We start from the raw sequence: 16860 nt of genomic DNA, 5'->3' as shown, positions 1-16860 counted from the left end.
AAGCCTGTAGCCGCAAAATGGCACCTAAATTCCCATCGGCTGCGACGCCACGCTGCGCTATGAGCGCGCCTCGAGGTGGCGCAGCCTCAAGTGTCGCACATGCGTCAAAGCGAGATGCAGCGTTTACTCCTTGAGGCCCGATTGCCCTTCGTCGCACAAGCGTAGTCAGCGAGCATTCACGGTCATCGACCTCTTCATGTTTACCCGTGCATGCGTGACAGTGCTGGTTAATTTAATTAGTAGGCGAATGTTTACTGAAGTTTATGCGGCCGATAAAACTACGAGCCTCATGTTGTGTATTTGTCTAATACTTTGCTATCACTATCAATGCTTCGCCTTTAGAGTGAAACTGCGACTTAAAAGCGCGTAAGCTCTGCCTTTACCATCTGCACAAGGACTCGGTAACTTTCATTATACAAAAGGATATGATTTGAAAATAGTTAATGCATAATGTTCATAAGTAAACTAAATAAAAAAAAAGTCAAGTCAGGCCTTCAACTTTGTATAAAGCATTGCGAAAAGTAACAGAACATGAAATATAAGAAGGCTCTGTTCACGGTTACAAACCTATAATGCGCTCGTATGTTTTACTTTTCCAAAAGAAGGTATCTTGAAGAAATGGCATTTTAAGCTTACCTTGAAAACATACCATTATTTTATAAACGACATGCAACCGTTTCATTAGAGGTATAATGAGTTGGAACTACTAGTTCATTAGTAATAAAACTCTTTACAGCACAAATGTAAGAGTGGCAACATCGCATGTGCAGTAGGTCTTCTGTTTTTAGGTAAAACCCCATAATTCCGGATTTTTGCACCCCGAACAAAATTTATGAAAATCGAACTAAACCCCATTTCTCATGGAAGAATGCCCTTTTGTAGAAGATAAAAATAAATGCGGGTGTTACAAAACTAATGAATGCTGCATACCGTTGTCAAAAAAAGCACAGAAAGGATATATCACACAATATTACTTATATATGATAGTGGTACATGCCTCATTTTTGCTTAACACACAGGCAAAAGCTGGCATACATGAAAATAGAATATATTCAGCGTCTGCTGGCCCTGAGTGAACAATTTTTTTTTTTTTTTGCCACATTTACATGAACATGACGATTGTGCATTGCATCGCATTTGCCGCCCATAGCGCACATATATATGGAGGTAATGCACTAGAAAGCGAATTAACGCAGCACTGATGTTCTTCTGCATTGGCAACAGTGTAACCATAGCTGCAACGTTGAGGGGATCCTTACCCAACTCCGTTGCGTTCAAAGTGTGGCTGATTCGTCTGTTTGGGTTTCCATTAACTTTGTTGCAAAATGGCATATTGGGAACCAGTAAAACAGGACAACAAAAAGACAAGGCCAAAAGGCCCAACAGATCTAGAATGGATACAGAAGTGCTTTCCATGCATGTGAGAATGTGCTACATCAACAGGGGGCTTACAAGGGCTTAGGCGGACGTGTTTTACGACCTACAAGATGATGAAAAGCTATCACACCTCATGTGAAGCCTGTGCACTACATTTTCGTGAGTTAAAGGTCAGAGAATGAAGTAAAGATTAGATTGCCAAACAAGTCTCCATTTGTTGTTTTTATTAATGTGGTTTCTATTAAATATGCTATAATGAGGATCTGTAGAAATCAGTTCACTTGATTTTTAAGACGTTCTCTTTGCCATTACATGTTTCTGTGACTGATGTTGCTTGTCTTATTTATTTGTAAAGGTTACCAGAAAAATTCCATACTTTTGGCCACCAGGCGAGAAAATCCCCAATTTCTTCCGGGTTTTGCTCTTTTATTTGCTCGATTTTTACCCTCCAAATTTCAAGAAATATAAAACTCAAAATTATAGGACCCTAAAGATGTCAATTTTGCTCATTGTATGTCTTAACATTTAATGATGATATCTTACCTCATTGTTGAGCGATAGATCAGTGAACGTAGCTTTCACAGCTGCTACTTCCACCCTTTCCACCCTTTTCCTATCACAGCGTGATGTCTTGAATGGTGGAATTTGGGATTATAGACGAGCTCGCAGAAATGCATTTATGCTGAATTAAAAATGGCACCATTCTCACATACATCCCTCAAAAGTCAACAATACCTGCTCACTGTCCTCTCAATGAAATGCTTATAATTAAAATTAGAATAACACACTGTGTGGTTTTAAACAGTAGCTTCTCTGTGTTGATCCAATCCTTCAATCCAGGAACGGTTCATTTGTCTCTACAAGGGACAGGATGTGGTACACATATAACAAATTAGCTTATATAGCCATCTGCACAAAATGTGCCAGTGACCGGCTCTGTACAAGCAAGCAGTACCTAAATAGCTTCAATGCAACCAATACACATTTTAAGGGCATAATTCATTAAAGCAAACTTTGCTCTGCCTTGACCTCCTGGCCTTTTGCACAGTTTTCACGAAGTGAGCCGATCCCAGAGACCACTTGAGGTCATCATATGAGGTCACATGGTGGGGTCACGTGGCGGTCATCTTGTCCTTGCTTCATCCTCAACAAAATCCTGGTGGATTTCAAAGTAGGCAACACTGTCTTTTACAGTCATCATCGATGGTTTATATAGGAGATTTCGTTATTGTGACTGCAAAGTACATGCATCGGCAAAAGTGGACACAGTTCACTCTCAAGGTACAACAGCCTTAGGGTACTCATGTGATGTTAGTCTCCGTTTTGTTCTTATATTCACAGCTTTCGCAGCTATAATCAACCGAGATAATGCGCAGCTTTTCATCATGCTAGCTGTACAACAGTGTGGCAGCTGTGAATAAATCAAAGGATTGTATTGCTAATTTGCGAGACACAGTTATCACTCAGACAAGCATTCACGCAACCTTTATTCCAGGTGCAAGACATGGGATGTCCTCATCGAGAAAGTTTACAACAAGACGCAGCGAGAAAAGTTTCGCTGGGCGATAGAGACAGCTGACCAAGATTTTGAATTTTGAGCGCAAAGTCCACTTCCTTGCGTGTCATAGCAAGTGTTGGAGCAGTTCTGGCGGTTAGAACTTCTGGCTGTTAGCCTAAAATACACCTCCCACAAGCTTAACTATAGCAGTCACTGACCACTTCTTGGAATGCTAATTGCATCCAAAAATTTCTACCGATGGCTTGTTTCCTTTAGGCGGACAGGACCCCTACCCCCTCCATTTTTTTGTGGTGCATGAACAAGGGGTCAACAACCCATATAGGCTCAAGCAAAGTCATTTTCATTCCAAGACGCAACCAGTGATCTTGCATATTGAATCTAACCTTATTACGAACTCTCGCCTATCTTTGTTGAACCTTCTGTGCAATACAGATATGCCTGTGATCTCACTGCATGGTGAGCGTGCGAACCCTTTGCAACTGCCTTCTTCACTCTTCCTTCCGAATGCCATGTAACCAGCAGAGAAGGAACCTGTGCATCAACAAGTGTCCCAGTTCTGCCTTTCCGTTTCCTCAGGGTTAATACAGTATGCTTCCATTTATCCACAACTTACTTTCGTCACTTGCATAAAAGGCAGTTTTGACATGTGCGCCATGGGAAATTGTTTGACAAAACTGGCACACGACTTTACAACCAATGAATGGAATCTTGTTTACACTTCGTTACGCATGCATGTCACAACCTTAATGAAATGCCAGCACAGTTTCCATGCCTTTATATATGTCCTTTTTGGCAAATGACTCTTATGCATTATCAGCACAGTATCTTGAAAGTGACGAGGTCTAGACTGGTGTGGTGCACTTGGCCTGTCACCACCACCAGCATATTTTATGTCTATTACAGCAAGAAGGCCCTTCCCAAAGATCTCGAATTACTCCTGTCTTGTGCCAGCTGACACCTTCCGATGCCTGCAAATTTCATCCCACCACCTAGCTCTCTACTGTCCTCCATTGCACTTCCCTTGGAAACCGTTCAGCAACCCCAATAGACCACCGGTCATCTGCTTTACATATTACATGGCTGTTATTACAATAGTACATGTCTTTGGCTGCAAGGTCTCGAAGCTCTTGAGACAATGTGCAAAAGTTTGCCACCAGTGTCATAAATGCCTAAATCTCTGTGGCGACTATGTGGAAAAGTGTTCAAAGATTATATCTAGAGCTTGCATTATATCCAAAGATTTATCTCACATGAATTGCCGCCTCTGAACTTGGAAGTACCTTCTTGTAAACTGTCCATTATCCCACACAAGGTGGCAGAGCCCGTATCCACAGCTTTTCCTTGCAATGAATGTGTCAGGTGCACAAAAATTATCGGAAAAAATTTATTTGCCACAAAGCAGCTTATGGAAATAAAAGAATGCCAAACCAGAAATCAACGCAAAAAACAGCAATACACAACTCTCTACACAATAATTTCTACATGGGCACAACAAATAATTATGGAGCATATAGCAGTTGATGTCAATTACCGCTTTGCATATCTACCAACTCGCAGGTTGTACATTTTGTGTAGTTGAAATGCAACCAACACCGTGGCCAAATCATACTTAGGCTGTCTTATGCTTTGCCAAGAAAAAGCAATACACAACAATTCAATGAAGTTTCACTCTGACCATGTGCACTTATTAATACTAGTGCACGGACTTCATGAAGGCACAGCAATTTGATAACACAGTCACCACTGTTCTCTTCTTCAGTCAAATCAAGTATACCGCAATGAATACTGCCTGCCGAAACTCATGTTTCTGTTGTCACAACAGCTAATGCCACAAAATGAGGAAAAAAGGTATAATAACAAAGAAGACACTCATAAATGAAAAGGCAACACGAAAGAATGTATAGAAAAAAATATCACAAAGGCTTAGAAATGTTCAAAACAGGTGGGAGACCACTATCACAAGCAGCAACGCACTGCAGAAATTTGCACAGAAATGTCGCTGCCAGCTCGCGCAACACAACAGCCAATGCACGGATTGCTACACATAAATGAGTACAACACAAGAACAACAGATTCAATCAGAAAAGCCTAGCTCTAGTTCTGCTGGATATTTGAATGGGAGAACAACTATAAATAAGAAAGGTACCGTTAAAATGTTTAATTTCACACTTGAGCAGATTACTGCAGCTCAAATTTTCGAGTCTGCCAGCCTTGTACCTATAAACACGCCTTTCCTGCTCCCCACACATTTTTCCAGAGGTATTCCTTTGTACTGTGTGCAACCACACTGCAAATGTGTATGACACATACAGTGTCACAGAAAAAATGTGAATCAACACTATTACATACAGTATGTGCACATCTGAGGCCAACCCATACCCTTGCTACCAATAATTTTCCAGCATCTAAATAAATACCACTAGTGTTTCAACAATAATTGAATTTTCGTGGAAGAATTCCTTGGAAGATTGGCTGCAATTTATGAAAAAGTCGGGAGCGTTCCATAGGCACATTTCAAATGGTATGCAGAGAAAACAACTACCACAACACCATTGTTTGCAAAATCTGTCCAGTTACACTTTGCTCAATCTTTTTAAATCTGAGGATGTCCAGCCACTCCCTATATATTACTGCACTACCGACATTGTTGAAAAGTTCATTGTACAGACTGCAATAGCACCAACAAATATTGACAAACTAGTCGCATGAGTATTTTCATGTTCACAAACATTTAGGGCAACAGTGAACCCAACAGAAAAGTTGCTCTGTTTATAGGCTGCCATTCACACACAAAAGCAATGCTCCCTACACATCACACAAGTGATACAGCTTTTCTGCAGGCCAGAAGTTTCTCAGATGGGACACATCTAGATCTACTGAAGGCCTTACTCTCACTGAAGCAATTCTATAGTTGCCTGTAATGGTTGCCTGGTCTCCAGGCAACCATTCAAGACCTACACATGTGGTATACATGCCTCCAATAAAGGAAAAGGTGGCACCCACGTAAATTTTCCCAAAGTGACCTGCTTCTTTGTGGCAGAACACAACTTTTTCCTTTTATGAAACTTCCTCCATGCCTTGTGGTACAACCCATTGCCTTATTATAATACTTCTAGTGAGCAAACAGGAGTATACTTAGGAACAACAGGAAAAGACTGGACAATAGAAAACACGCGCACAGACTGTACAGATGTCTGTTCTTGTCCAGTCTCTTTACACTGTTCCCAAGTATTCTCATGATGTACCAACACATTTATTTTTCTACCTTTCTGCAAACAAGAGTACTCGAAGCTGCTCTAGAGGTGCTCTCACATTAACTTCAGTGGTGTCGTTGAGACTGGTGCAAGCCATCATAAGACCACTTTTGAAGCAGTTCTCTCTGCTTAAGATATCCCACAGAAAAATGCCGATTATTTTAAAGAGTTAGTATGCCCTATATCTTTTTTTTTTCTGGCACCGTGTTTGTGAGACTTAACAAAATGAAATATGGTCCTCCTGACAGGTCATGCTGACCTGTGTTGCACATTGTTCAGTGGCAGTATCTTTTTGGGCCTTACTACCACATTTCACCATTATACATTTTTTGTGGTTAAACATAGTTGAGAGGTACATCATGACGTGGTATTTCACACGTTGAATTTTCAATACTAAGCAGTCTGACGTGGTTTGAGCTTCGTTAGAATTTCAGAACCATATAGATGTCACACTGACATGGCTTATGAAAGGAAATAAGTTTTTAATCAAGAAAAAGCCTCACCTCAAGAGTACCTTTTTATGTACACAGAGACGGGTAAATCATTTTTGCTTGACAACAGCTCCATTGCATTCGATAAGATTTGTTGCACTGAAAAGAACAAGTTAAAGCCTACCAATTGTAGGCGGATATTTCATTTATCCGTCCAGTTTACAGTTTAAACTCAGCAATAAAAAGAAATCTCACACTTCTGGAAACAGCACTTGCTGGGTGATCTAAAAAACAGACAAAATGTATATATTACACGTAATTTTAATGTACATCAATAATCTGCAAATACATTTGCAAGACATCCTGTAGACAGTTAACAATTTCATGTAAGCTGTAATTCAATACATTTGTCTGCTTTAGAATATCTAACAGATACAGCTTGCAGAATACGATATCTTTTATTCGCAAGCAGTAACAGATTTGCAAATTTCATGCTTCGGCATTCTTGCGATTTTCTGTAATTTTTATTTCGAAAATTTTATATCAAAATTCTGCTGCCTGCAATTGGTGAACTTTAGCTTTATTTCTTAAGTGCAGCAACTTTCATTCAAATCAGTTTGACCATCAACTAATAAGTACGTTTCTGGGCTTCCACTTGTGTGATTAAAGAAATCAGAGCTCGGCCCATGCTAATGCTTTCTCTACAGTAGTGTAGTTGTACAATGCAAGCTATGGCCTGTGCAATTTGTTTGCTTGTTCGCATTGCAAAAATAAAGAAAGGAGGAGGAGGGGCAGTGACTCTTAAGCAGAGGAAAGCAATTATGGAACAGAGCTTTCTCACTTTTGAGAAACTGATGAAAACCAAGTGCAGATTCTGCCTGAGGTACGAGCTGCTCTGAAATTATATTGTAGAAGCTGCATGGTCCAGAAGCCCAACAGTAGCCCCAGACTCAAGGCACTGCCGTTGGCACCGCCATGTTTAACCACCAGCTAAGAAACATGCTGCAGAGTATGCTTCAATGAACCCAGATGAGAATATTCTCACAGAAACTAAACAGCACACTTGTGCAATGTAGGAAGTAGCTTGTAAGGTTTCTTTGATATTCTGTACCCTGTAAGAATGCAGATGCAATACCTGGTAACAGGCACAAAATGGTAAAAGGGAAACAAAGGTGGTTAATGCAGGTTAACTAGAAAAATTGACAAGGCCTCGTTTCAGCTTCAAGCTAAGCAGCTAGAATGAAGCTGTTCAGCAGTTCAAATCAAGGAAGAGCTCCTCCACATCTCGTAGAGACTCGTGTGAACCATCCGAGCGCAGACTCCAGCTGTGGTCCGAGTCACTCTCGACCTCTTCTGGAAGCTGCGCTGTATGGGTGCCGTACAAGACTCCCAGGTGCAGGCTGGTGGTGCTGCTGCTGACAATGCCATCATGCATGGCCCGGCTCGTCCGTGCTGCTGCTGTTGACTGGCGACCGTGCAGCCACGAGGCCGCCAGAGCTTCAGCGCAGCGAAGTCGGGTTCCGAGGTCGCCGAGGTTGTTCTCCAGGCCTTCTGCTGTGTCCCCCAAACGGTGCAACGTGTCACGAAGTCTATTCAGTGCCTGCATTGCATCCTCGGCCTTCCGTTTCCAATCATCACACTCGGATGTGGCTTCTGAAAATGAGCACAGAAGTGCTGAAGCTTGGGCAAATTGGTAACGCTTTCTTTAGATAGTGTTCACGATGCACACTTATTAAGGAAATAAACAGCAGGCAGAGAGTGAAACAGCGCTGTCAGTACACAGAAGGTTATGTACAACAGTGACATACAATACAAACCCTGCCATCCCTTGGGCTCACCATACTGTTACCATCAACATCAACCCTTTATTCTTGTCTCCTGTAGCCTCTGCCGCACAGGGGGCCAGAATCCAAGAAATGTTGTTCTCTCTTTCTGTAACCTTTTCTTTCACAAAATGTTTCTCCAAGCATTATTGCAAGAATATAATTTTTATGCCAAAAGAAATCGTGTGTGATAAATGAAAAAGATAAATGCACATTAAGAACGATTTCTTTCAAACTGTCATGATGAGAAAAGTTAATAAAAGCATAATCTGACTTGAATGTTATGCTTTTGCAAGGTGTCTTGGATCATTTTAGTGCATAATATACACAAAACAAGCACTGCACTCTGTGGTCAGTAAAGAGCTATGCGATGGTATAGTGGATGCACTTGCTTGTCACTGGTAGTGTGCAGGCACGAAAGATGGCATGGACAAGCTGTAGGGCCTGGGGTACAGTGGTAACAGTGGTGTGACAAACGTACCAAAGTTATCCTTTATAATGTGAAGGTTAACGAAGCACTGACATAAAATTGCAAACGAAGTTATCACAATTATTTAAACTACCTGTACAAAGACTGTCTGTAAAGTTTTTAATTGCATGAACTGTTTGCAGCTATGTAGAAAATAGGAAAATGTCTATTTTCAGGTAGTTTCTTTTTGAGCCCATGCGCCGAATCTAGTGGCTGTGCAATAAAAGAAAGGTTCCTCAGAATTCTTAATTTGGAATTCTATGGAATTTCAAATTGGAAGGTGACTGAGAGCAGATTTCATTTTCAGTATTGACCAAAATCTAGAGGCAATTCTACAAAGCATGAAATTTTGGTAACAAGTGGCATCTACGTCTTGTTCAAAAGCTCTCTTACATGTGGACAGGCATACTGCATTAATGGAACATCCCGTGCTTCCCTTTGCCAGCTTGCAGTATTTTCTCTCTCACTGCCAGTACTTGAAGAGCTTTTATTACTACCTGCTGATGCCTCTTTGTTGTAAAATAATCTCAAGGCAAATAAAAGGACACTTTCAGAAGAGATATAGAAGGGCAACAGCTTTACTTTCAACAGAAAAGCAAAAACTTACGACATTTCTACTTGCATATAGCAGACTTCTCCAAAGAATCGTCTCCAAGTGCTTTTCTTAACATCTAATAAGTGCATCAAATCGGTTGGCCTTCAAAATTTTCTGTTTCACCTTGCAAAAGAATGGGGCAAAGCGCAGTCACCATGTGTTTAAACAAATGAATACAACAAATGAAGATAGATGAAAGCAATTAGCTATGGAGAGCAACGTAAGACATGCCATTAGAGGTCTACAGAAATGCACCTACATTCTGTGTTTAGTTCCCACGTACTTCAGAATGGCCCTTATACATGATGATGCCATCCAACACACATCAAAATCATACACTGCCTGAAACAATTTTGACGATACTGTAAACATGTACTGAGTCATTCAAGTAGGTCTCTCTGATCATTAATTGATGCAGTGCTCCGCGTAAAGCGTGCAATTTATTATAAGGTTTTAAAAATGTACATCGCTGCCGATCCCAGCACACTGCTCGGCTGAATTTTCGGCCACCCCTAGCCATTTGACATATATTTCCCTAATGACGTCAGTAGGGTGAGCTATCCGACTGGCTGCCCAGGGTGCGTCATCAATAAATTTTCCAACTTTATGGTGAACAAATATTGTTCATAACAGTTGGAATGTTATTTAATTTGTTTCTATAAAGGTAAAATAACAAAACGCGCAAAAACAATTTCTCAGTAGAGTTAAGCACTTCTGGTACACAGCAAGTGTCGTCTGCTTGTGTTACAAAAATGCTCCGCCTTGACGTAAGCTCCATGGTCAGTGTCAGTCTGTCTTTTCATGAGCACCATGAATCACCTTTGTTGCATTGTGGGCTGCAAGCATAGCAACTGGCAATATGTCAAACTGCGACATCATGTCCCTCTGAAAGGCAGCAGATGAGCAGGTGGCTGCATCGCATCGATCGGAATATCGGTATTCGATCAGCACCAGGATTTATGCATTTGCGGCCACCACTTTACACAGGAGGATTCTTACCACAATAGTGTTTCGCAAGTCTGGTATTCGGGTAAACGCAAGGGAGGGAACAGAGCCTGGCCGCTTGATCGTGGCATTTCACGGGATGAGCAGAAGCGCAAACGTGAATGATCTGCACAGTGCAGCCACTTGGTGGCAGAGAGCTCAAACAAACTCAGTAGCAGTAACGAAGTGTATTCTTCTTTGCTTCTGGTGTAAATTTATCGCAGGAGAGTAATTGTTAACATGCTGTTTTTGTAAATGTTTAAAATGTTTTACGCTTGATTAGAGCAATATTAGCTCTTTGTTTGGCTGGTTAAGCTCTGCACCAACAGGTGGCTGGACTGTGCAGCTCAATCAGGTTGCTCACGTACGTCTACGCTAAAGTTGCTTCAGCAGCTTGAATTTATGCATCCACCCATCCGTCGAAATGCCCAGCTTGCCCGTGGAATACCAGACACATTCGGCGCTGCGACAGAATGCTCGCAACGCATGCTGCTTCGATAGATGTTGCTTGGGGTTGACTGCCAAGCAGCTGCCGGAGAGGTTGGAGAGGCTTCACGCGCTCGCTCCTAGAGAACCAGACAAAATTTGTCCGAACCGTTTCAGAGTCCCTTTAAGGAGTGAGCAGCCAACATATTTCAATTTCAATGCCGGTGCAATAGCATGTTCTAGCTTTTGAAGCTATGCATCTGGTGCTTGGAACATTTCTTTTAGATCCTTCACATGGCCACATATACTAGTACTGGCACTCACTCACGTTCACACTCGCGTCCACTTGCACCCTTTTTCAGGCACCAAACAACCCGTGCCTCTCAAATGACAGGTAAGTGTACTCATGAGAGAGTATGCAGACCTATAGACCCACAATTAGCAGATGATGACCATGCACTGAGAGTACACATTGAACAGCCATACCTTCATGATGCCATGTGAAGTGAGAAACTTCTGAGAAACACTGGCTCCACAACACAAAAGGCCTACCTGCATGACAGCCACCCTTCCATTGCATTTGTGGATTTTTGCATCTTAAACAAAGTTAATTGCTTAACACAGGTCATACTTCACCTTAACTCTGCAGTGTCATTACAGGAAGAACTGACAGGTGAGTTGGCATGAGTTGATTCTGGAAATGGTGCCACGGAAAATATAACACAGACACGATAACACAAGCACAAGGCACTTGTGTTATTCTCTCTTATTGCATCTGTGTTTTCTTTTTCAGTGGCATCATTTCTAAAATAATGGTTACAAGACAAGTCCAGGTATCTAATTAATACATCTGTAGCACAACATGTACTCACCATCTAGCTTGCGCTTAAGTTCATCCACGCAGCTGTGGGTTTTGAGACGGTCCCGCGTGAGCACGATTCCACAACCTTTGTCACACGTCACCTCGCGAAGTGGACACTGCTTCACATGAGACTCCAGCATACAACGCTGACACCGGTGCTCGCAGGCTTCATGCGGGCAGCTTACTTCGTGAAACTCGCACACACTCGTATGATTTGCAAAACTTTCCGCAGGTACATGGGCATCACAGCCAGCATTTCGGCATTTCACCTACAATGGCCACAACGTCAACAAAAAAAGAATGCAAACATTAAAGGAGCAATTATAGAGAAATATTAACTGAGCTCTATTAGTAAAATACATTTCTACAATGCCACAGAAGTTACTTTTACAGTTTAAGGAAGCTTCATAAGCCAGAAAGGGCAAAAACAAGACAGGAGGTGAGGATTCATTATGCAAAATAGAAGTGAGGCGTGCAGACAGGACACAAGAGTAGAGAAGTTGTCCACTTCTCTACTCTTGTGTCCTGTCTGCACGCCTTACTTCTATTTTGCATAATGAATCCTTACCAACTAGCTCAGCTTTCTGTCGTTCTAAACAGGAGGTGAGGCTGCCGTGAAATTCCAGCACCAGCTCACTGCGACATCATGGATTTTGTAGAGGTCTACTTGGGCCTAGTCAACTTTTTATTACTAAAGAAGTACGCTGTATTCCAACGGAGCCAAAGACTGAGCAAATTTCAAGAACATTTGCTTACCAATGAAGGCCCAAATATGAATAAATACTTTGAAATCTGTGACATCGCATTGATATAGCACTGATGGGGTTTTGGCACAGAATTTTTACCAATGGAAGTTTGACTGTCATTTTCTGTTCAAGTAAAAACCTTCTCAGTGCTCATTTAACACTGAAGGGTCCATACATGGAAGGCCCATAAAGCAACAAAGTTTGTAGCCATAGTACCACCCAGCAAACATGCTCATTACGTGACATCAGTTATTTAGGCTATAAACAATTGTTTTAGGTGCCTAAATCAAAGTTTAGGCATGAAACAAGCAGCAAATTTACGAAACACTGGGAATTTGGTCACAAATGCAACTAAAATACCAAACCATGCACAAGCTATATCCACAGCAATGTAACTGAGAAAGCATTTATTTTTAATGTGATAGTGGTCCCAAGAGTATGAGCTTCAATGCTCATTCTAGGAATCCAATTTGCAATACTCCAGTTGGAGCCTGTGAGGTATGTGTATCAACAAATAAATAAATAAATTTGAATATGCCAAGTGTCTAGTCAGCTTGCCAGCAATTTTACATGCAACCACAGACAATGCTGGGCCAGCATGCTAACAACTTACCTTAGTGCAGTGTGCAGTCTTTTTGTGCTGAAACAAATTATATTACTCTGCTAACTCAACCAGTGGTCCATTCAGCTATTTAAGGAACTGTTCGGGCCCGCTTTTTAATGAAATTGTGAACAAGGCTCCTGTGTGGAGTCAGCACGTTGCTGTACTAAATCATTTCCGGTCAGAGTTTTGTCTTCATCTTCTGTCAAGACTAAAGAGAATTCTGTCACCCTCTTAATTTCAGTATTTGCTTACCTTGAGACGGTTGACCATATTTTGTATCAGAGGCAGTGCGGGTGTAAAGGCAGAGACAGCACGCTTGCGGCACACGGGGCAGCTGTTGTTTTTGCGGACCCACTCAGAGATGCAACGGCGACAAAAGACATGGCGGCAGGGGCACTCGACAGGCTCGCGCAGCACCGAGTGGCAGATGACACAAATCAGCTCCTCATCAGGCTTGGGGTCGTAGTCTTCTAGCGTCAGCTCGGGGACTGCACAGAGCAGCATGGCTATAGCCGGTAGATGGCAGACACATTAACCCATTCGTATACAATCGATAGGCCCAGGTTGCCTATAGGCATACAAAGGTTCAGCACATAATGGTCATCATCATCATCATCATCATCCTGTTTTATTTCCACTGCAGGACGAAGGCCTCTCCCCGCGATCTCCAATTACCCTTGTCCCACGCCAACAGATTCCAACTAGCGCCCGCAAATTTCCTAATTTCATCGCTCCACGTAGTCTTCTGTCATCCCCGATTGCGTTTTCCTTCTCTTGGTACCCATTCTGTAACCCTAATGGTCCAACGGTTATCTAACTGGCGCATTACATGACCTGCCCAGCTCTGTTTTTTCTTCTTGATGTCAATTAGTATACTGTCTATACCCGTTTGCTCTCTGATCCAAACCACTCTCTTTCTGTCTCTTAACGTTATGCCTAGCAATCTTCGTTCCATCGCTCTTTGCGCGGTCCTTAACTTCTTCTCAAGCTTGTTCGTCAGACTCCAAGTCTCTGCCCCATATGTCAGCATTGGTAAAATGCACTGACTGTACACCTTCCTTTTCAATGATAATGGTAAGCTTCCAGTCAGGAGCTGGCAATGTCTGCCGTATGCGATCCAACACATTTTCATTCTGTGAATTTTCGTCTCATGATCAGGGTTCTCTGTGATTAATTGACCTAGGTAAACGTACTCCTTCACGGATGCTAGAAGCCGATTGGTGATGCTGTTTGCCCCACTATTTATCATTATCTTTGTCTTCTGCATATTAATCTTCAACCCCACTCTTACACTCTCTCTGTTGAGGTCCTCAATCATTTGTTGTCATTGTTGCTCAATAGAACAATGTCATCGGCAAACCAAAGGTTGCTGAGATATTCGACGTCGATCTTTACTCCTAAGCCTTCCCAGTTTAATAGCTTGAATACTTCTTCTAAGCACGCAGTGAATAGCATTGAAGAGATTGTGTCTGCCTGTCCGACCCCTTTCTTTATAGGTATCTTCCTTCTTTTCTTGTGGAGAACTAAGGTAGCTGTGGAACCTCTGTAGATATTTTCCAAGGTATTTACGTAAGCGTTCTGTACTCCTTGATTACGTAATGGCGCTACGACTGTTGGTATTTCTACTGAATCAAATGCCTTTTCGTAAACTATGAAAGCCATATAGAGAGGCTTATTATACTCTGTGGATTTCTCGATTACCCGATTAATGACATGGTTGTGATCTATTGTAGAGTATCTCTTCCTGAAGCTAGCCTGTTCTCTTGGTTGACTGAAGTCCAGTGTTGCCCTTATTCTATTGGAGATTATATTGGTAAATATTTCATATAATACTGGGAGTAAGCTAATAGGCCTAAAATTTTTCAATTCTTTAAGTTCTCCCTTTTTGTGCATTAGTATAATCCACAAAATGGTCAGCAACAACAAATTAACAAAAAATGCCATAAGGACTGACATAACTGCAGACTTCTTTTTCATAGCAAAGCTGGGAGTTCCACAATGGTTTTCATGCCATGGTATAGTTGGTACCAAATGTCAGTCAGACAGCAGCCAGCAGCAACTCAGCCTGCGGCGTAGCCCCAAGGTGCATGATGTAGGTCAGAATGCAAAGCCGGACACTGGAGCAGATGATGGACCGTCACTACAGCTTGCAGTACCATCTTTAAGAACTGCTAGCAAGGCAGCCTGAATTACATCACCTAGCAGCTGTATAACGAATTAAGCCACTGAATTGTGCAGTGGCACACCAGCTTCAATAGAGCCGTTGCAGCATGCAGGAACGCGCGTCGGATATGGTGTTGAGTAAGCAAGTGCTAAGCTCGAATATGTGAAGCACTTGAAAGTGACGGAATGCACTGGGTAGTGAGATGTTTGCAAGCTGGGCAGATGTCTGGCAGTGACAAACCTTGCCCGCACAGTGCTTCTGAAAGGTGTGAGAACTCCTCCAATCAGCTTTGCTGTCTTTGATTTACGAGTTGCTCAAATTTGCATACATCTCCGTTATTATAAGGTGAATAGCTTTCTTTCGCCCGTTTTCGTGGTCGGAAGTTGCTGGTCGAAGGTAGGAACAAAGGCGCCGACGGAAAGGGCTTGCGCCATCGCGTTGTGGGGCGCGTTCGCCGAACGCGATATGACAGTTCTCTCCCAAAGTGCCATGAAGGTTCTGTCATAGCTCTGAGACGCACATGCCGTCCACCTTCACCACCGCTATAGAGGTGCGCTGGAATTAACCGTTCTGTTCTCTATGGAATTACGCCATGAAACAACAAACGCTACCTAAATATCCTCACAAGAAGAAATATACGTCGTCAAGCGCACCATTTCTATAAAGAAACGAATAGTCTACTCGAAGCGATAAGCTATTCGCTTACATTGACAATCACTGTCAATGTTTCCTGCACGGGGTTTTTTTTTTTTCTTTTTTTTCTATCATCTCGCTCAATACATTTTTGTGAGAGAAACTGCAGCACGGAAACCAAATCTAAACGCTCGACTTTTTTGTTTCTGATTCTTATTTTGCGTTTGAGGATTCCTTACAAAAGATAGTGTGACTCATCACAAACAGATTTGTTATCTCCCCATCTAAATTTTCTGGCAGCGAATGAGATTCCATCAGCTAGCGCGGTGATAGAGTAGCGCTCAAAGTTCGGCCATGGTTCGGCGCATTTGTCTTCGTTTGTTTCAGCGCAGCACTATCCATTATAACAGTCATCAAGTCGCACAGTCGATTTTGATGCGGTATGTGCACTTGTTTGACAACTCCAAAGGGGGGAAAATGTGAGGCTGCTTACATGACGCTGAGGATGACGACCTCCGTCGAGCCATGCTTCTACGAAGTCGGGCAGCCGGGAAAAGCCCGCCAAAACGAAAGGGCCTCGGTGAGTGCGAAAGTTCGTCGAACACAGAGAGCAAGAGCTGGCACGAAACGCAACCGGGTGACCTGCCTGGCTGACTACTAATTGTCCACAAAAAGATATCAGGGACACTTTCTAAAACTTGTCTTACCACACACAACGTTTCCTTACAATGCACTTTAACACTGCGAGAGCAACTGCGGTTCCGCGACTATGAAAGCAAAGTGGAATGTAGTACTACACACCCGCAACCTCGAAGCTACTTTGTAAACTGTTGCGATGAGTACAGCGCCCGAGCCCCTACGGCTCTTTTCAGCTGTCTCCTCATTTGTTTTCCGGGCGGTTTCAACACAAACTCGTGAAACTAGCGTGCCCTATCTCTTTCAGTGCCTGTGATTCTGTGGCTGGGCGAACGCT

At 42.4% G+C, this 16860-nt stretch overlaps 2 protein-coding genes across 2 annotated transcripts in view; one reads left to right on the top strand and one right to left on the bottom strand.

Moving 5' to 3' along the window:
* The window catches only part of LOC142590813 (DNA topoisomerase 1-like), a 27267-nt gene extending 21822 nt beyond the window's left edge, over positions 1-5445 (top strand). The window contains exon 11 of the mRNA XM_075703216.1: positions 2873-5445. Within this exon, the coding sequence (XP_075559331.1) occupies positions 2873-2975 (103 nt within the window). The 3' untranslated portion in view covers positions 2976-5445. The remainder of the gene's footprint in view (positions 1-2872) is intronic.
* On the bottom strand, positions 4267-16860 carry LOC142589549 (E3 ubiquitin-protein ligase PDZRN3-B-like). Its single transcript, XM_075700997.1, has 4 exons — positions 16381-16860; positions 13343-13578; positions 11751-12009; positions 4267-8234 (listed from the first exon to the last, which is right to left on the bottom strand). The coding sequence occupies exons 1-4, from the start codon at positions 16412-16414 to the stop codon at positions 7831-7833; spliced, it is 933 nt and encodes a 310-aa protein (XP_075557112.1). The 5' UTR covers positions 16415-16860; the 3' UTR covers positions 4267-7830.

The sequence above is a fragment of the Dermacentor variabilis genome, chromosome 8, assembly GCF_050947875.1.
Source record: "Dermacentor variabilis isolate Ectoservices chromosome 8, ASM5094787v1, whole genome shotgun sequence".
In the NCBI taxonomy this organism is placed as follows: domain Eukaryota; kingdom Metazoa; phylum Arthropoda; class Arachnida; order Ixodida; family Ixodidae; genus Dermacentor; species Dermacentor variabilis.
This window is presented reverse-complemented; position numbering and strand designations above follow the sequence as displayed.

Coding starts and splice junctions, on each gene's coding strand:
- LOC142589549 (XM_075700997.1), bottom strand. CDS start 16,414: ATGGCTCGACGGAGGTCGTCATCCTCAGCGTCAT. Junction 12,010..13,342: donor ATATGGTCAACCGTCTCAAG/GTAAGCAAATAC, acceptor TGGCCATTGTAG/GTGAAATGCCGAAATGCTGG. Junction 8,235..11,750: donor ACTTAAGCGCAAGCTAGATG/GTGAGTACATGT, acceptor GCTCATTTTCAG/AAGCCACATCCGAGTGTGAT.